A 15,781-nucleotide genomic window follows, 5' to 3' on the forward strand; every position below is an offset into this window, starting at 1 on the left:
TATATAGAAAAGATAGAAGAATCTAGATTTATCATGATAATAACATATCATGAAAACTCTAGAAAGAACTAATGTAATATAGAAACATTCACCACCATTGAGAGGTTGGTGACTTGAGCCTATAAATCGGCAATTGCTACATTATAAACCATCATCCAAGAAATCAATGACATAACCTTCTTTTTAAACATCTCTCTAAAACTATCTTTTATCAACTATCAATAATCAACTAATCAACTATCAACACTAACTACTAAAAAAAAAGGGATGTGAAACTATATCAATGATGCACGCTACATCTTCTCTGAAATTCACCAAGTCAACTTGATTGTACATCACCGAAGCAACGGTGAATAGTTTCACTAGGTATATCCCTGGTTGAGATTTGAGAATGACTTTGTAATTGTTCAGTTGATTCATTTCTATACACATGATAATAGATACATTCATATGTAATGTCCATAATGGTTTGGTTCTTCATAACTTTATATAATGTCATCATTTTTTTATTAAACATTCTCATATCACAAACAGTGAAATATAAACACTTGACATATCATGTGTAAGGCCACATAGCCAAACACTTGATACATTTATTACCTTACCCTCTAAATCATGCTTTATTCACTCAAGATGACATACAAATATAGCTTTTCATGTTGTTCAAGGAAAAGGAGCCCTTTTCTTCATCCCAGTTTCTTCAAAGTCAATGACAAAACCTTTGCCATGTTGCTTCCAATAGTCAGCCAATGGATTAATCATCTCTGGCTCCGGAATCTCAACCCTCGACTTTTTGATGCTTTCTGTAGATATATTATACTTGTCATCCCTCTCATGCACCAGACCTGGTCTCACCAACCCTGGACTCACTGCCTGTGGTGACATCATCAAGGCTGGTGCTCCCAGTGGAAGCCTATCCCCTGCAAAGATTATGCAAACATTCATAGCTTTAAATCAGAAAATAGAAACAAAAAGTTGCATTAATTCCACTATATATACCTCGGTCAACCTGCCATGTACACCAGAATTTTCCATAAGTTTTGGCAAGATTTTCAAGCTCAGACATCGCAGCCATCTCTGGAACTCTAGGATTCACCCACAAAGCTGATTTTATCTGCACAATCCAAAAAAATTACAATTGATAGAAACATATGTGTATAACTGTAGTTGAGGGTTGAAAAACCTCATAAGCATGAGAATGCCAAAGCTTCTGTTCCTCAGGAGGAAGAGTTTCAAAGATATCATCAGAAATGATATACTCAACACCTATGAGACGACCTTTATTAGAGTCATCAGAATCATAAACAGCACACTGAAGGAACTTGTTGGTGAGACGGGTACAGTAGTGATGAGTTTCAATCTGACGAGACATGTCATGGCTGTAGATTGCAAAGGTACACACATGACAACTCATCTGGTTTATGGGTTTGAAACTCTGAACCATCATTGCACTCTTGTCCACAACGTGTTGTCCTATAGTCATTGCCTCGCCGGGGGGAGTTGGATCTGAACCCTTTGCTGGTGTTGGTTCCGGTGACTTGTCGGTGGATGCCATTGTTGTTTTCTTTGTGACTTTGAGTGTGTTTTTGTTTCTGCGAGTGTTGCTGGGTTTGTGTTATAAGGAGATGAACAGAAGAAGTAGCGTGGAGGAATGGATATGTGAAGTGTTGTTTTGGTTCCACGTAGACATGCAGTGTTGCTTTGGTGGCTTTGTGTTGCATGGCTATGTTGCCATATGTTGAAATTATGAGATAGACAGATCTTTCTGACTTGTTACGAAGTTGTGAACATTACAATGTCTTTTCTTTTTTTCATCAGAAATGCTAAACTTACACCCACTTTTGACATATACACTGTATATAAATACAGAAGATGCATTTTTTTTCTTTATTTTATTATTATATGTGCATTGGAATTTGGAATCTGAACCATTTTCAAAGTAATATACGGTGTAAATAGGCTACGGTGTACTAAACTAGTGTAAGCATAGCATCTCTGTTTTTTCATATACGTCTTAATTATAACAGCTATGCTATTTGTACACTGCCGTACTACACCTATACCGTATGTACGGACGGCACTATTCACTGTTCGTACAGTCCGTACATGAATAGTAACTTTTTTAAAAAAAAATTTTTTTTTAATAATTTTTTTTTACGTTTTTAAAAAAAATATTTGATAATACCTGCAGATTTACTTCCGGATTTACCTACATTTGACATTACCTGCGGATTTACCTAAATTCGTAGGTAAATTCGCAAATAAATCCGCATGTATTGCCAAATTCGTAGGTAAATCCGCAAGTAAATCTGCAGGTACTATCAAATCCGTAGATAAATCTGTAGGTAAATTCGCAGGTATTGCCAAATCCGTAGGTAAATCCGCAATTAAATTCGCAAGTATTGTCAAATCCGGAGGTAAATCTGCAAGTATTGTCAAATATTTTTTAAAAAAGACATAAAAAAAATTAAAATCTTTTTAAAAAAAATATTAATTTAATATTTTACTATTCATGTACGGACGGTGAATAGTACTGTCCGTACATGAATAGTATGTCCGTACGGTACGGACATACGGTGTAGTGTAACAAATTGGTGTAGGAATAGCAGTTTTGTAATTATAATGTCATTTTTGTTCTAATAATCTAATAATCTAATTATTGCAATTTATATATGTCTAAAAAAGTTGAATGAAAATGAAAATTTCATAATACCCCCACAACATTTGAATTCACAATTCTCCTATGTAAATTAAGCGCTTTAACTCTTTTTTTCAATCATGATCATCTGAACTTTATCGAGTAGTTAAAAACACATCATACTTTAATCACATTTTAATCGCTACCGTTCATTTTTAATCACATAGCTGATATTTCCGCACTACTGCATAACACTTTTGATGCAACTTTTAAATTTTCCTCCTCGGCCCATTCTCCAACATTGATACATATCCCTCTGATTAGATATATCTGAAATAATCTTTACTCTTCACCCTTCTATCTTCACTCTTGTTTGTTGTTTGCAGTTTTGTTACGCTTAGCTATGGGTTTGTTCTTCTATTTTTAAAGGTCACGTTTATATTAATGTATATCCTTTCTTTTGTTGAGTTTTTCTCTTTGATATCATATTTTTTTAATATACAGATTTACATGCGTTTATTGCTTTTTGTAGAATATTTTGTCTCACTATTTTATTCATCATTTTTCCCAAATCAAACAGAAGCTATTCAACCAGACACGTATACTCTTTTTCTACACTGATTTTAATCCAATGTTTTTTGGAACTCATTTTTATTTTTAACTGAATGTTATTTGTTGGACATTAACATTTTTTTTATATCTATTTGTTTTTTTTGTTGTCTTTGTCCAAACATTATTTTTATCTTAATGTTTTTTTTTATGAGACTGTTGTTTTCATCATAAAGTTATTTTTCTCAACATTTGAGTTTTGATTTTATCTGCACATATGATTTTTGTTTTTATCTCAAATGTTAGTACTATGGTTTTGGGATTGACAACAATTTTACTAAAACATGGTTCTTGAAAAATGTTAAACAAGATGTTATAACATCTTGATCAAACTTATACATCAGAGTATGAGTTTACACTAAAGATAAATGTTCTGATAGATGTTGTGGCATGGTGAACCAGAACATCAGTACAATGTACAAACTATTTTAAATCTTGACAAATTTGATTTGATTTTGTGATATTTCTCTCAAATATATATCTCAATGATTTGCACAGATCAAGAAAAATAAATCTGGAGCTATTGAATCAAATCTCCAACAGAATTAAAGTTTCTAAAATTGGATATTAAGATAATTTCAAAAACATGAAGATTTGTTCCAAACATGCCACACATGAAAAATATTAGAAGTACATAAGTGCTTGACATAAGCATTGTCATATGGTTATACCAACCGAGAACTGGCATCAGGAGTGCTTATTTGAGTAAGCTAACTAGAGATTCATAGTATTCCACCTAGAACATGTTAAGAAATAGCTCATATACAACTCTCTAGAAAAATAAAACTAAATACATGTATGTACATGGTCACTTCAGTTTAGCATTTAGTTAAAAGATGATGATTGGATGCCCTGTGGTATTAGTATTTCCATAAATGTAATTTGAACATCAATTTGGGAAAACAAAGCTAAAAAATATTTTAAATAGTTAACACAATTCAAACATTGTAAATGAAGTGTTATATTTGGTTAATAGATATATTAGATGTCACAAATTGTTAATCATCTAATGAACTTTATTGAGCGGAAAATTAGACGTGATAAACCTTTAGTTTAAAGTTTTCAAATCTACATGTAGTTAGAAATCACTACACATAAGTCTAATTGATGTGATCATGGAACAACAAATTAAAACCATTTTAATACAATATGCATTTCGTAGGAGAAGCATATTAAAAGAGTGATAGACTAACATTACCGTTTCAAACATACCTCAATTTTGTCAAGCATAGCCGAGGTTGCTCTCCTGGTTCATATGAATTTGAAATTAGACCGAACATTATCAAGAGCATTTTTCATTCTATTTTTCTGAAGAAGTAAAATGCAATGTAACACAAACACACCACCTCCACCAATAGCACAAACCACAAGCATATTATCATCCAAATAGCTCAGATAATATAGTCCTCATTAAAATTTGAGAAAAAGAATTTCATACACATTCTATAATATTGCAAAAATACTAACAGAACCTAAAGAAAGAGTGAAAAAGAGTACCATGATTTTTTTCAACAATAACTTCTCCATCAAACACGAATTTTTTATCATCATTGTTTCCGGTGTATGCAAGTGTCTTCATTGGAAATTCCACAAATTACTTAAAGAGGGGGGACATAATTACGTTTGGAGCAGTCCCACTAATACCAAAGTATTCTGAAATAGATTTTTCAACATCTTCGATATCAGCAACGTCGGCCCAATCAATTCAGGGTCCTGTTTTAATTTAAGAAATGGGCCTAATTTTTTTAAAAAACAAATTTAATTTTAATAATTAAAAATAACACATCAAAAATACAATTGTATATTAAGCAAACAAAACACTAAAAAATTTAAAGTATAATTTAAAATATAATTTTTATATTTTTTATATTTTTATTTATTTTTAATATTTTTTATCTAATTATAAAAAAAAATGCCCCCCCTAAAAAATATACATTTTCCTTGAAAGGCTTTGCTGCTTCCTGAAATACAAGGAGAAATTTTTCTGAATCATTTGAAGTCACAAACAACAACACCTAAAAAAAAGTTTCAAACATGTATCATACAATAACATTTAACTAAAGGAACAAAAATAATAAAATATGATAACAATCCACTTGCTTTTACTTAAAAAGAATTGAGAAAACTCAATACAACTTTTGTTTCAGAGGCCAATGTGCTTTGGAAAAAAAAATCCAAATAACCATGTTTAATAAATAAATTACACCAAAAACCATGTTTTCGGCAAAATTACGCATATGACCAGGTTTCAGAGGCGGACTCCACATAGGAGCCACCCCAGGTGGCGCCAATGCCCATTTCCTCATAACCTATGCGCCACCCAGGGTGCATCAATGTATATTTTGGACATTTTAGCCACCTAGGGTGGCGCCTATGTATATATATATATATATATATATATATATATATATATATATATATATATATATATATATATATTTTTTTTTTTTTTTGTTTTTTTTTTTTTGTTTTTTTTTAATTGTTTATATACTATTTTTTTTTTAAAATTTTTTTTATTTATTAATAAAATTGTTTTTAATATAAATATACATGATTAAAAGTATATTTTGTTTTTTTTATTTATTAATAAAATTGTTTTAACAATTAAATAAATAATGAAACACCACATGTCATTCATTCCAAACATTACAAATACAAGAAATGCAGAAACAACATTACAAATACGGTCATACAGTTCAAACATTACAAATACGGTAAAAAAAAGAAAATTTATAAAACATGGATATTATGCTATTCACCACCCCTCCGACCACGACCCCTCCGACCCGGAGCCGGACCATGACCCCTCTCACCGCCAGTTCCGCAATCTGGAACTGTTCGATTCCGGTTGGAAGGTTCTCGATGAGCCACTTCTCCACGACCCCCCCTATTCCTTGGTTGTTCTTGTTGTGTCTGGGTAGGTGGTCCTCGGATTAGCCCCTCCATGCGCTCATTGGACATGTATTCTTGTATGTTGCTGTCAAATAGTCGGGTCCCCATGCCCTCAAAGATTTGTCTTGGCGGTGGAGTTGCGTCACATGGTCGGTAAAACCCAGCGCTTGATTGACCTTGAAAAAATGGCATTGTTTGTTGGGGTGTGGTGTACCCATATTGTTGGTGTTGTGGAAATTGGGGTGTGGGGTATCCATGTTGTTGGTACTGTGACGATTGAGTGGTCATTTGCTCGTTTGGGTCGTAATTGTCATCTAGACCCATGTCGGGGCTGGGTTGCCTATTGTAGCTGGAGGGGCCGGCGTCGCCGTGTTGTTGGGTGAAGGCCCATGATTGTTGCTGGATGGGTTGCTTAGTGGAGGAGGAGGGGCCGGCGTCGTAGTGTTGTTGGGTGAAGCCCCACGATTGTTGTTGGACGGGTAGCCTAGTGGAGGGGTCAGCGTCACGGAGTTGTTGGGTGAAGCCCCATGATTGTTGTTGGATGGGTTGACTTTGGTAGGCCGTTGTTGGTGTTGTTTGATATTCCTCATGGTCAGGTTGTTCGGATGTTTGGCGTTGTCGGCGTTGTTGGCGTTGTTGGCGTTGTTGGGGTGGTTGTTGTGCGTATTGTTGGGGTGGTTGTTGTGCGTATTGTTGGGGTGGTTGTTGTGCGTGTTGTTGTTGGCGGGGGTCGTGTAGGTAGTAGGGGTCTGACACATACATATCGGGGGTTGTGACTGTTCTATACCAAGCAAGGTATCCCGCGGTTGGAAACATGGGGAGTTGGGCAACAGGGAATTGTAGCAGACGGCTGCGACGTTGCTTCCACATCTCACAAAATTCAGGTGCGAATGTACGATAATCTGCGTGGTCCCATTGATTGTTAACTCTTTTAATATGCCAGCGACCCAAATCAGTGGGGGGATCCGGGATCGGTTGATGCATGCCAAACTGCAGTCTCACACGGTCAGATTGGTGCATCTCCACGATGTTGAACCTTATTATCGGTACTACTGCAGTTCAAACTTCCCGGTCACTCTCGTTTGGCTCATGGTCCAGCAACAAGTATGGTCTCCAATTAAACTGCGTAGGAGAAAAAATAACATATTATTAAAAAACATGATGAATTGTAATACATCTATATGATCATATAAAAGTTTAGGGGTAATACATCTTCAGCTCGGAGGTGATCAATTAGGTCCCGATACAAAACAACACTCCCCCTCGGATTCTTACTGTAATCCAATTTAGGACCACAGAACCTAAGAAAAAAGAGCAAAAATGTTATTTCAGATTTTTATGTAAAAGAGAGTTAGCGTTCAAGGAATAGCGTTGAAAAAGAGAAAAAGACGTACCTTGTTGCATAAGGGAACGTGTAGTTGTTCCTGCCTGCAGGGGACAGCGTCGGCATTCTCCACCAACCCCATACTTGTAGGAGGAACGCACATCCATAGAAGGTGCACTTCTCGGCAACCGCGTTCTTACAAAGAGACTGGTATAACATCGCCAAAACGGCGGACCCCCAACTATATTTCCTAATCTTGCTAATACTATCAAATTTACTTAAATAGAAAAAGTTGACAGTGTTACCTGTCGACTCCGGGAATAAAAGTTTACCAAACATCAGCATTATATAGACCTTAGTCATTAACCAAACATGCTCCTCGGTAGAGTTGTCCATAAAGACGAGTTCATCATAGTAATCTCTAAGTGAGACCAGACTGATACCCTGGCCTCTTGAACCTTGAGTAGGCACAACTAGATCTCTTCCCAACACTCTCTCACACATTGAATTAGCATGTTGAACAGATCCATTAATAGCCTTGCCATCAATGGGCAGACCAAGTAACATATAAACATCCTCTAGAGTAACAGTACACTCACCTATTGGAAGATGAAACGTGTGGGTTTCAGGCCTCCATCGCTCTTGTAAGGCAAGGATGAATTTTCTGTCTATGGTGCTGTTGCTGACTTTTATGATATGTCCAAAGCCACATGCTTGGAGATTCGGAATAATCCTCTCGTCGGGTTCAACATAAGCATGAGAACGTGTACGGAATCGGTCAACAGCCTAAGAACCACAAATAAATCGATTAAACTGGATATCATATACGCATAGATGTTTAGAAATAAATAAGTATAAACTTACATAGGTCGCCAAATTCGCTCTAGTTCCTCTGTGTGTTTCACCCATGGTAAGAAGTTGTTGTTGAGCCATTTTCAAGAACTCTTTAAGTTTTCTGCGGATTTGAAAATGCAAAGTGGTTTTTTGAAGAAGAAGAATATATGTTGGTGAAAAGAAAGCAAGTCTATGAGAGTATTTATAGAGGGTTGGTGGTTGCTGATGTTAAGTGCATGAGGGCCAAGTGGTGAGCATGCATGTGATACAGATATCAAAGTGATAAAGATGGGTTCACATGCATTCTGTGTTGAAATGACCATGCATTCCCGTGTTTTGTGCTGACTTTGTCTAAGCATGCATGCATTAATTGTTTCTGGCAGAATAGACTAGGCCTGCATCCCGTGTTCGGTGCTGAATTGTCTAGGCATGCATGCATACAGTATTTCGATGCAGGTAGATCACATGCTGGCGAATCAGATTAGGGTTTTGGAAGTGGGGACCACTAGACAAAATTAGGGCAAAAAAAAACAAAAAAATAAAAAGAAATAGCACTAATGCGCCACCCCAGGTGGCGCCATGCTGGGAACTTTTGGTCTAATGCGCCACCCCAGGTGGCGCCTACATGGTTCTGTTGCTTTTTTTTTTGAAAATTTAGGGTTAGGGTTTGGTTAGGGTTTTCTATGTTTTTTTTTTTAGGGTTTAGGGTTTTCTAGTTGCTGTGTCACCGAAAATAATTAGCATACAGTCTTCGCATGTGATTGTACAGTGTACACTGCTCAATATGGTTGTGTCTGGTCAAGTCGGCAAAACTGTAGTTCACCAGGTGTCAAGCACACCTCAAATCAAATCAACTCAGGCATTCATTTTCCGTCAACTTTATTCGCATGTGATTGTACAGTATGCACTGCTCAGTGGGTTGTGTCTGGTCAAGTCGACTGTGCGGTTGTGCAGCAGTGTCATCCATACCTCAAATCAACTGTGCAGCAGTCTGGGGTGCAGCAGTGCAGCAGTTCACCAGTTCACGGCTCAGTACGCATGTGATTGTACATTATTCGCCTTCATAATTGTCATCACTCAATGATCGTCTACATAAAGGAAGCCTCTAATGTGGAAAGAAACACAACTCATTACACATCTCATTTCACATCTGAAATAACACTCTCTACCCACTCAACAATGGCCCCTCCACAATACATTATCAACGCTCATGTTTTTGGCGAGACATATGATAACGAAGAAGTTGGTTTTCTGTTTAGAAACACCGAGGTTAAACGATTTTGTTTAAGCAGAAAAGCAAATTTCAATTACTTCAAACAGAGATTAGAGACGAAGCTTGCGTTGGGTGATGTATCCCAAATTTTTTTACCAATATCGATTTCTTCGTGGGGACAACCCGGTCAAGTTTATCCAAGTTGAGATCAAAGACGATGAAGACATGCAGAATATGTTTGCCAATCATGAGTATTCTGGTTACGAATGCATAGAACTGTATGTTACTCTACCAGAAGTTCAACCCACACAGATGGTTGAGTCACAGGTCATTGATGCACTTGGAAACGAGCAAGCAGAGGTCGACGTTGTAGATGAAGAAGAAGAAGCACCGGAAATAGAAGTTGATGACCTGGTAAACGAGGAAAGTGAAGATGAACCGGAAGTTGTTGTACCACGAGATCAAGTGCATATGCCTCCAGTGCACATGAGGAACCTGAATTTTGATGGGGATGACGAACCATCGACTGATATTTTCTATGATCCATACACCCAAACAGATCAACGGTTAAAAGTAGGAGACAGATTTCGTTCTAAGGAGGCATGTATCATGGCGATAAAAAGATTTCATATGGCAAACAATGTTGATTTTAGAGTTGATCGCGCCAATGTCGAAAGGTACAAAATTTACTGTAGTAACACTGATTGTGGATTCAGGTTGCATGCATCATACAGGAAGAGAAGTGACTCATGGGTTATAGGATATATTTCCCAAGATCACACATGTATTAACACAAATGTATCACAAGATCACCGTAAGCTCAGTTATGACATCATTTGTCAAGAAATCTTGCCTCTAGTTGAAAAAGATCCATCGTTAAAGGTGAAAATGATAATCTCTCATATCGTTGCAACGTACAACTACACTCCGTCTTATAGAAAGGCGTGGCTGGCGAAGACCAAGGCGATCGAAGTTGTGTATGGAAATTGGGAGGATTCGTATAAACGACTCCCACATTTCTTATATGCGCTTCAAATTTATGCTCCTGGAACTGTTACTATTTTAGAGACCCTTCCGGCGCAATCTCCAGACGGAACATCACTTCAAGGAAATGTGATATTCCACAGGCTCTTCTGGGCTTTCCGCCCATGTGTACAAGGATTTTCATATTGCAAACCAATTCTTCAAATAGATGGAACTTGGTTGTACGGAAAATATAAAGGCACCATGTTGATGGCTGTGGCTCAAGACGGAAATAGTAACATCTTTCCTGTTGCTTTCGCTCTTGTGGAAGGAGAAACTGCTGGAGGTTGGGGTTTCTTTCTCAGAAATCTTCGGACACACGTTGCCCCCCAACCTGGACTTTGCCTGATTTCGGACAGACATGCTGCCATCGAGAGTGCGTACAACAATCCAGCAAACGGGTGGCAAAACCCTACATCAACGCATGTTTACTGTATTCGACACATCGCACAAAATTTCATGCGGGAGATAAAGGACAGGGCTCTTCAGAAGACTCTTGTCAATGCCGGATATGCGTTGACTCAACCAACGTTCCAATATTATCGACATGAAATTGTAGCGGCAAATCCAGATGCAGGCAGATGGGTAGACAATCTTGCTAGAGAGAAATGGACCAGATCATACGACAACGGGAAGCGATGGGGGCACATGACTACGAATCTTGTGGAGTCTATGAACGGGGTGTTTAAGGGCATCAGACACCTTCCGATTACTGCCTTGGTGGAAGCAACATACTATAGGATGGCTTCTCTTTTCGCAAGAAGAGGTGAGCGTTGGAATGCAGCTATAGAATCCGGACAATTATGGAGCGAAACATGCGTCAAATTCATGAAACAGCAATCTGCCAAAGCCAACAGCCACATTGTGACATCTTTCGATCGATTCAACCGGACCTTCAGTGTTAAAGAAACGATTGACCATAACGAGGGCCTTCCGAGACAACAATACAGGGTTCTTATAGATGAAGGGTGGTGCGATTGTGGAAAGTTTCAAGCCTTTCGGATGCCATGCTCTCATGTAATTGCAGCATGTTCGTATGCGCATCAAGATCCGTTAGCACTTTTATCTCCCATTTACAAGGCAGAAACCTTGCTCGGGGTGTACAACAACTCATTTCAAGTGATGGCAAAGGAGGATTATTGGCCTACGTATGAAGGGGACGTGGTTTGGCATAATGATAACATGCGGAGAAAGAAAAGAGGTCGCCCGAACAGCACCCGGATCACAACCGAGATGGATCATGAGAAAATGGTACGAAAGTGTAGCATATGTCGTGAAGTCGGGCACAATAAAAATACCTGTCCTAACCGTGGATCAAATTCCACCAACAATTAGTTGTATGTCATTTGTATTTTGTATCTGTATTTTTATTGACAATGTTTTTGTATTTGTATTAGTATTCGTATTTGTATTTGTATTTGTATTTATATTTGTATTTGTATTTCTATTTCTATTGGTTATGTATTTGTATTATCCTTTATTAAATCAACTAGTTATGTCTTTGTCTCGTTGTGAAATTGTCTTCATGGCCCATACTGCCACTCTTTATTTTGGACAGTCAGTCAAATACGCATGCTTTCGTCTAGTCCCATCAAGTCAGTCATTGATCAGTGTGTCTGCATTTATCATACATGTTAGGCGTGCTTGTAAACAGTACGCAACATCATTAATTTTTTCTACAAACTACTATTATAAATTAGGGGCTCCTGTGGTTGAGTTTACACACAGATACACAAACTCCAAATACCAAACAATCACACAAACACAACCATGCCTCGCCGGACAACCATTAGGCCAGATGGATGTCACCGGACAACAGAGTTGCCGCCCCGAAGATCAACATGGCGTGCCGAACCTGAACCGGAGTATCGCAGAAGGAACGGACATGTCATATTCTCCGCCGTCAAACCTCCCATGCCGGTTATGTTTTGGAATATCTCTTCCGTCGAGCAGCTCAAAAGGACTCTCCTGAGATTTTTAGAGGGGGAGTACGAGGCCGGCGAACAGATAAGAAGCATCAAGAGGCTTAAAACAAGGGCTGATGATGTGACTGGAGCAACGATAACTTTCTGGGATAACGTGGAATACGACATTGATGTCATTCAAATGATGCATGGACCTAATGACATTGTTTTAACCGTGGTGATTTCTTAGATGTTTTACTTTATCTTTTTCTGTTGGTTATTTTCTATGTACCTTTTAATTAATGAATGAACTACTTTTTTCCGTGGACGCTCGAGTTAGCTGATTCACTGATTTTATCTGTTGCAATTTAATATATATTTTTTTAATACTTTAAAATAAAAACAATTTTATTAATAAATAAAAAAACAAAATATAATTTATTTATTTATGTTAAAAACAATTTTATTAATAAATAAAAAAATTTAAAAAAAATAGTATATAAACAATTAAAAAAAACAAAAAAAAATAAAAAAAAAAATATATATGTACATAGGCGCCACCCTAGGTGGCTAAAAATGAAAAAATGTACATTGATGCCACCCTGGGTGGCGCATAGGTTAGGGAGTTTTGGTCATTGGCGCCACCTGAGGTGGCTCCTATGTGGAGACCACCTCTGAAACCTGGTCATACAGGTAATTTTTCCGAAAAGATGGTTTTTGGTGTAAATAAATTATTAAATATGGTTATTTGGATTTTTTTTTTCATGTGCTTTGAGCATCATCCAATAAAGTAATGTAATGTAAACTAGATCATGTATTCTTATTAATCCAAGAAAATATAGCTTCTCTGCATAACAATGAAAGAAAACATAACAATCTAGATCCAATAAATTGAAAGAAAGTATAAATATAAATTGAAATAAAAGTTGTTAGCATCCTTATGTTTTGCACGAGCAGACACTGTGCGCACATATAATCGACTCAAGCACAGCTTGTGAAAGTAGTTTATTCTCTATAAATGCAGACTCAACCTCTGGAATGGATCCATCTTTAGAGTAACTTATCTGTTTTCTATTAAAAAAACAAAACAGATTAGAAACTAATAAGGAATTATGTAGAACATGTAGTAAATTATATTTTAGATTTTGGCTATACTAACCGATATTGATCCTGATCCTTTTGGTGATAATTTGAAGAGAATAGAGGATCCCGGTGGGGAACGTTTTATCTTTGAAAACATAAACAAACGTATCGATTGCTTTGCCTTTTTTGTCAATATAAATTCCAAGAGACTTTCAAATGGATACACAATTTTCTGAAACTTTCTCGGTCACCTATAGACAGAGGACTGGTGCATCATGGCTCTCAAATTTATAGATAGTAGACCCAACCCCGTGACCATTTATTTGTCGGTGATCAAACATGCGAGTTGAATTTTCAACAAAACTGAAGGAAAAGCAATAAAATGTTCATGTAAACTTACACAAAATGGAAATTAATTGTGATAATAATAGAATATCTAATTATTTATGATACTAAACTAAAACAAAAGGATATGGTCATAACAAACATTTGCATAGGCAACACGGCGTTTAAAGGACCGCAAAGCAAACATGTAAAAAAGAGATATAATATGATATTAAACTAAAACGAAAGTATACGATCATAAAGAACTTTTTTTCCTCAAGACTTTGGTAACACCCAAACCATTCGTACTCTGCATCTCATTCCACCCATCATGTACATCTCTCAGAGTTTTCCTCCAGCTGCATACTCCATCACTATTGTAAAATGAGGAGAAGTAAAAACTAATTGAACAATCATAACCCCATTGAACTAATAGTTAACAAAGTATTCACGTTCACAGAATCAAATTATTGATTTCACTTCTCAGACCAAGTACAAGGTATCTGAAATTCTATTGTAACAGATCCATATGTCTTGAAAGATGTCGAGGCATTTGATTTGTCAAGAAACATTAGCAAGGTATATACACAGATTTATGCCAAATTGAAAGATAAATGACACCCCAGCAATTGTTGACCCAGTTCGATGACAAACACGCCTACTCAAAGGGCATACCAAACCAGGAATGAAGTCCACTATCAACAATATTAATTCGAAGCTAAATAGTCTCAGTTTACAACTTCTCACTTAATCCCTACCCAATGACCCTTCTACCTAGATCCTTTCTAGATATGGAATATCCCTATCCCACTTCCTAACACCGCAGTGATGTTGTATAGTTCTCTAGTCCCAGGAGCTGTAGCAGCGACCTAATACCCAACATTCTGATTACACAGACAAACAGTTTGGAAGACACACTTCCATGAAAATTCCTAGCCAAGACTCATGACTATGAACAACGACTTGGAGTACCTTCAAAGCTTCCTCCAAGAACAATACGTACTCCTCTTACCTACAGACTTCGAGGATTACGGTGACCTTCCCACAACCCAGATGTTCACTTAACCTAGCCCTAGTGATTACATCTTTTTTATTCTCGGCTGGCTTCTTTTCTAGGTTACAAACACTTCTATTTATAACCTATACCCAACTGGATTTGGGCCTTCAATCACAACATATTTGTTGTTACAATATCGCAGTAACTTTTGCTACAAACAAGGTCTTCAATCTTTTAGTTTCCGTGAATATCTCCATCTTTAGAAACTATATAATCTTCAAATATTCTGATTTTATTCTTCTGATTGATTTCTTAAATCTTCTTATTGATTCTTCAGACATCTTACGTGTATATGCCTTTATTTGATATGCATAATATTCCTGAATATTATGCATTTTTCTGTCGTGATTAAATCACACAGATTTAACTAACTCTCTTTACTTCAGCTCAGGCATGATGTCGTAACATTCCATGTGACATGTTATTCCAAATGTTGAATTATTTCAACATAACATGTTCTATCATTTCAGTGGGACTTCTTTGCTGTACATATTCTTCTTATACATTACACAACTGATAGTATTATTTGTTTTACAAAAATTAAGCCAACCCTAAAACTAGAGAACTAACAGTATCAAAAATCAAAAATCAGAAAGTACAATTAAAACAAAACACAAAACTATGTAGTTACAATGTAACTAGCCCACATAGCTTCACAACAACTCGTTGATGAAACAATTTACATAAACCATATCTAATTTTTTGAAACCTACGACAATAACAAAATTCATGACACTGAAAAAATAATAGTAACAACAACATAATCAGACGATAAATATTATTATAACATGAAAAAATACGAATATTTAAAAAATCATGAATCAAAAGTAAAGAGTGAGATATTACTGATTAGTAAAGAAGATGAAGTATGTGAGAGAGG

General features: G+C 36.6%; 1 protein-coding gene across 1 annotated transcript; it reads right to left on the bottom strand.

Moving 5' to 3' along the window:
* Nucleotides 1–484: 484 nt before the first annotated feature.
* Nucleotides 485–1,606, bottom strand: LOC131634614 (oil body-associated protein 2A-like). Its single transcript, XM_058905274.1, has 3 exons — nt 1,184–1,606; nt 1,000–1,114; nt 485–920 (listed from the first exon to the last, which is right to left on the bottom strand). The coding sequence occupies exons 1-3, from the start codon at nt 1,553–1,555 to the stop codon at nt 664–666; spliced, it is 744 nt and encodes a 247-aa protein (XP_058761257.1). The 5' UTR covers nt 1,556–1,606; the 3' UTR covers nt 485–663.
* Between the last annotated feature and the right edge of the window lie 14,175 nt (nt 1,607–15,781).

The sequence above is a fragment of the Vicia villosa genome, unplaced genomic scaffold, assembly GCF_029867415.1.
Source record: "Vicia villosa cultivar HV-30 ecotype Madison, WI unplaced genomic scaffold, Vvil1.0 ctg.001323F_1_1, whole genome shotgun sequence".
Classification (NCBI taxonomy): Eukaryota; Viridiplantae; Streptophyta; class Magnoliopsida; order Fabales; family Fabaceae; genus Vicia; species Vicia villosa.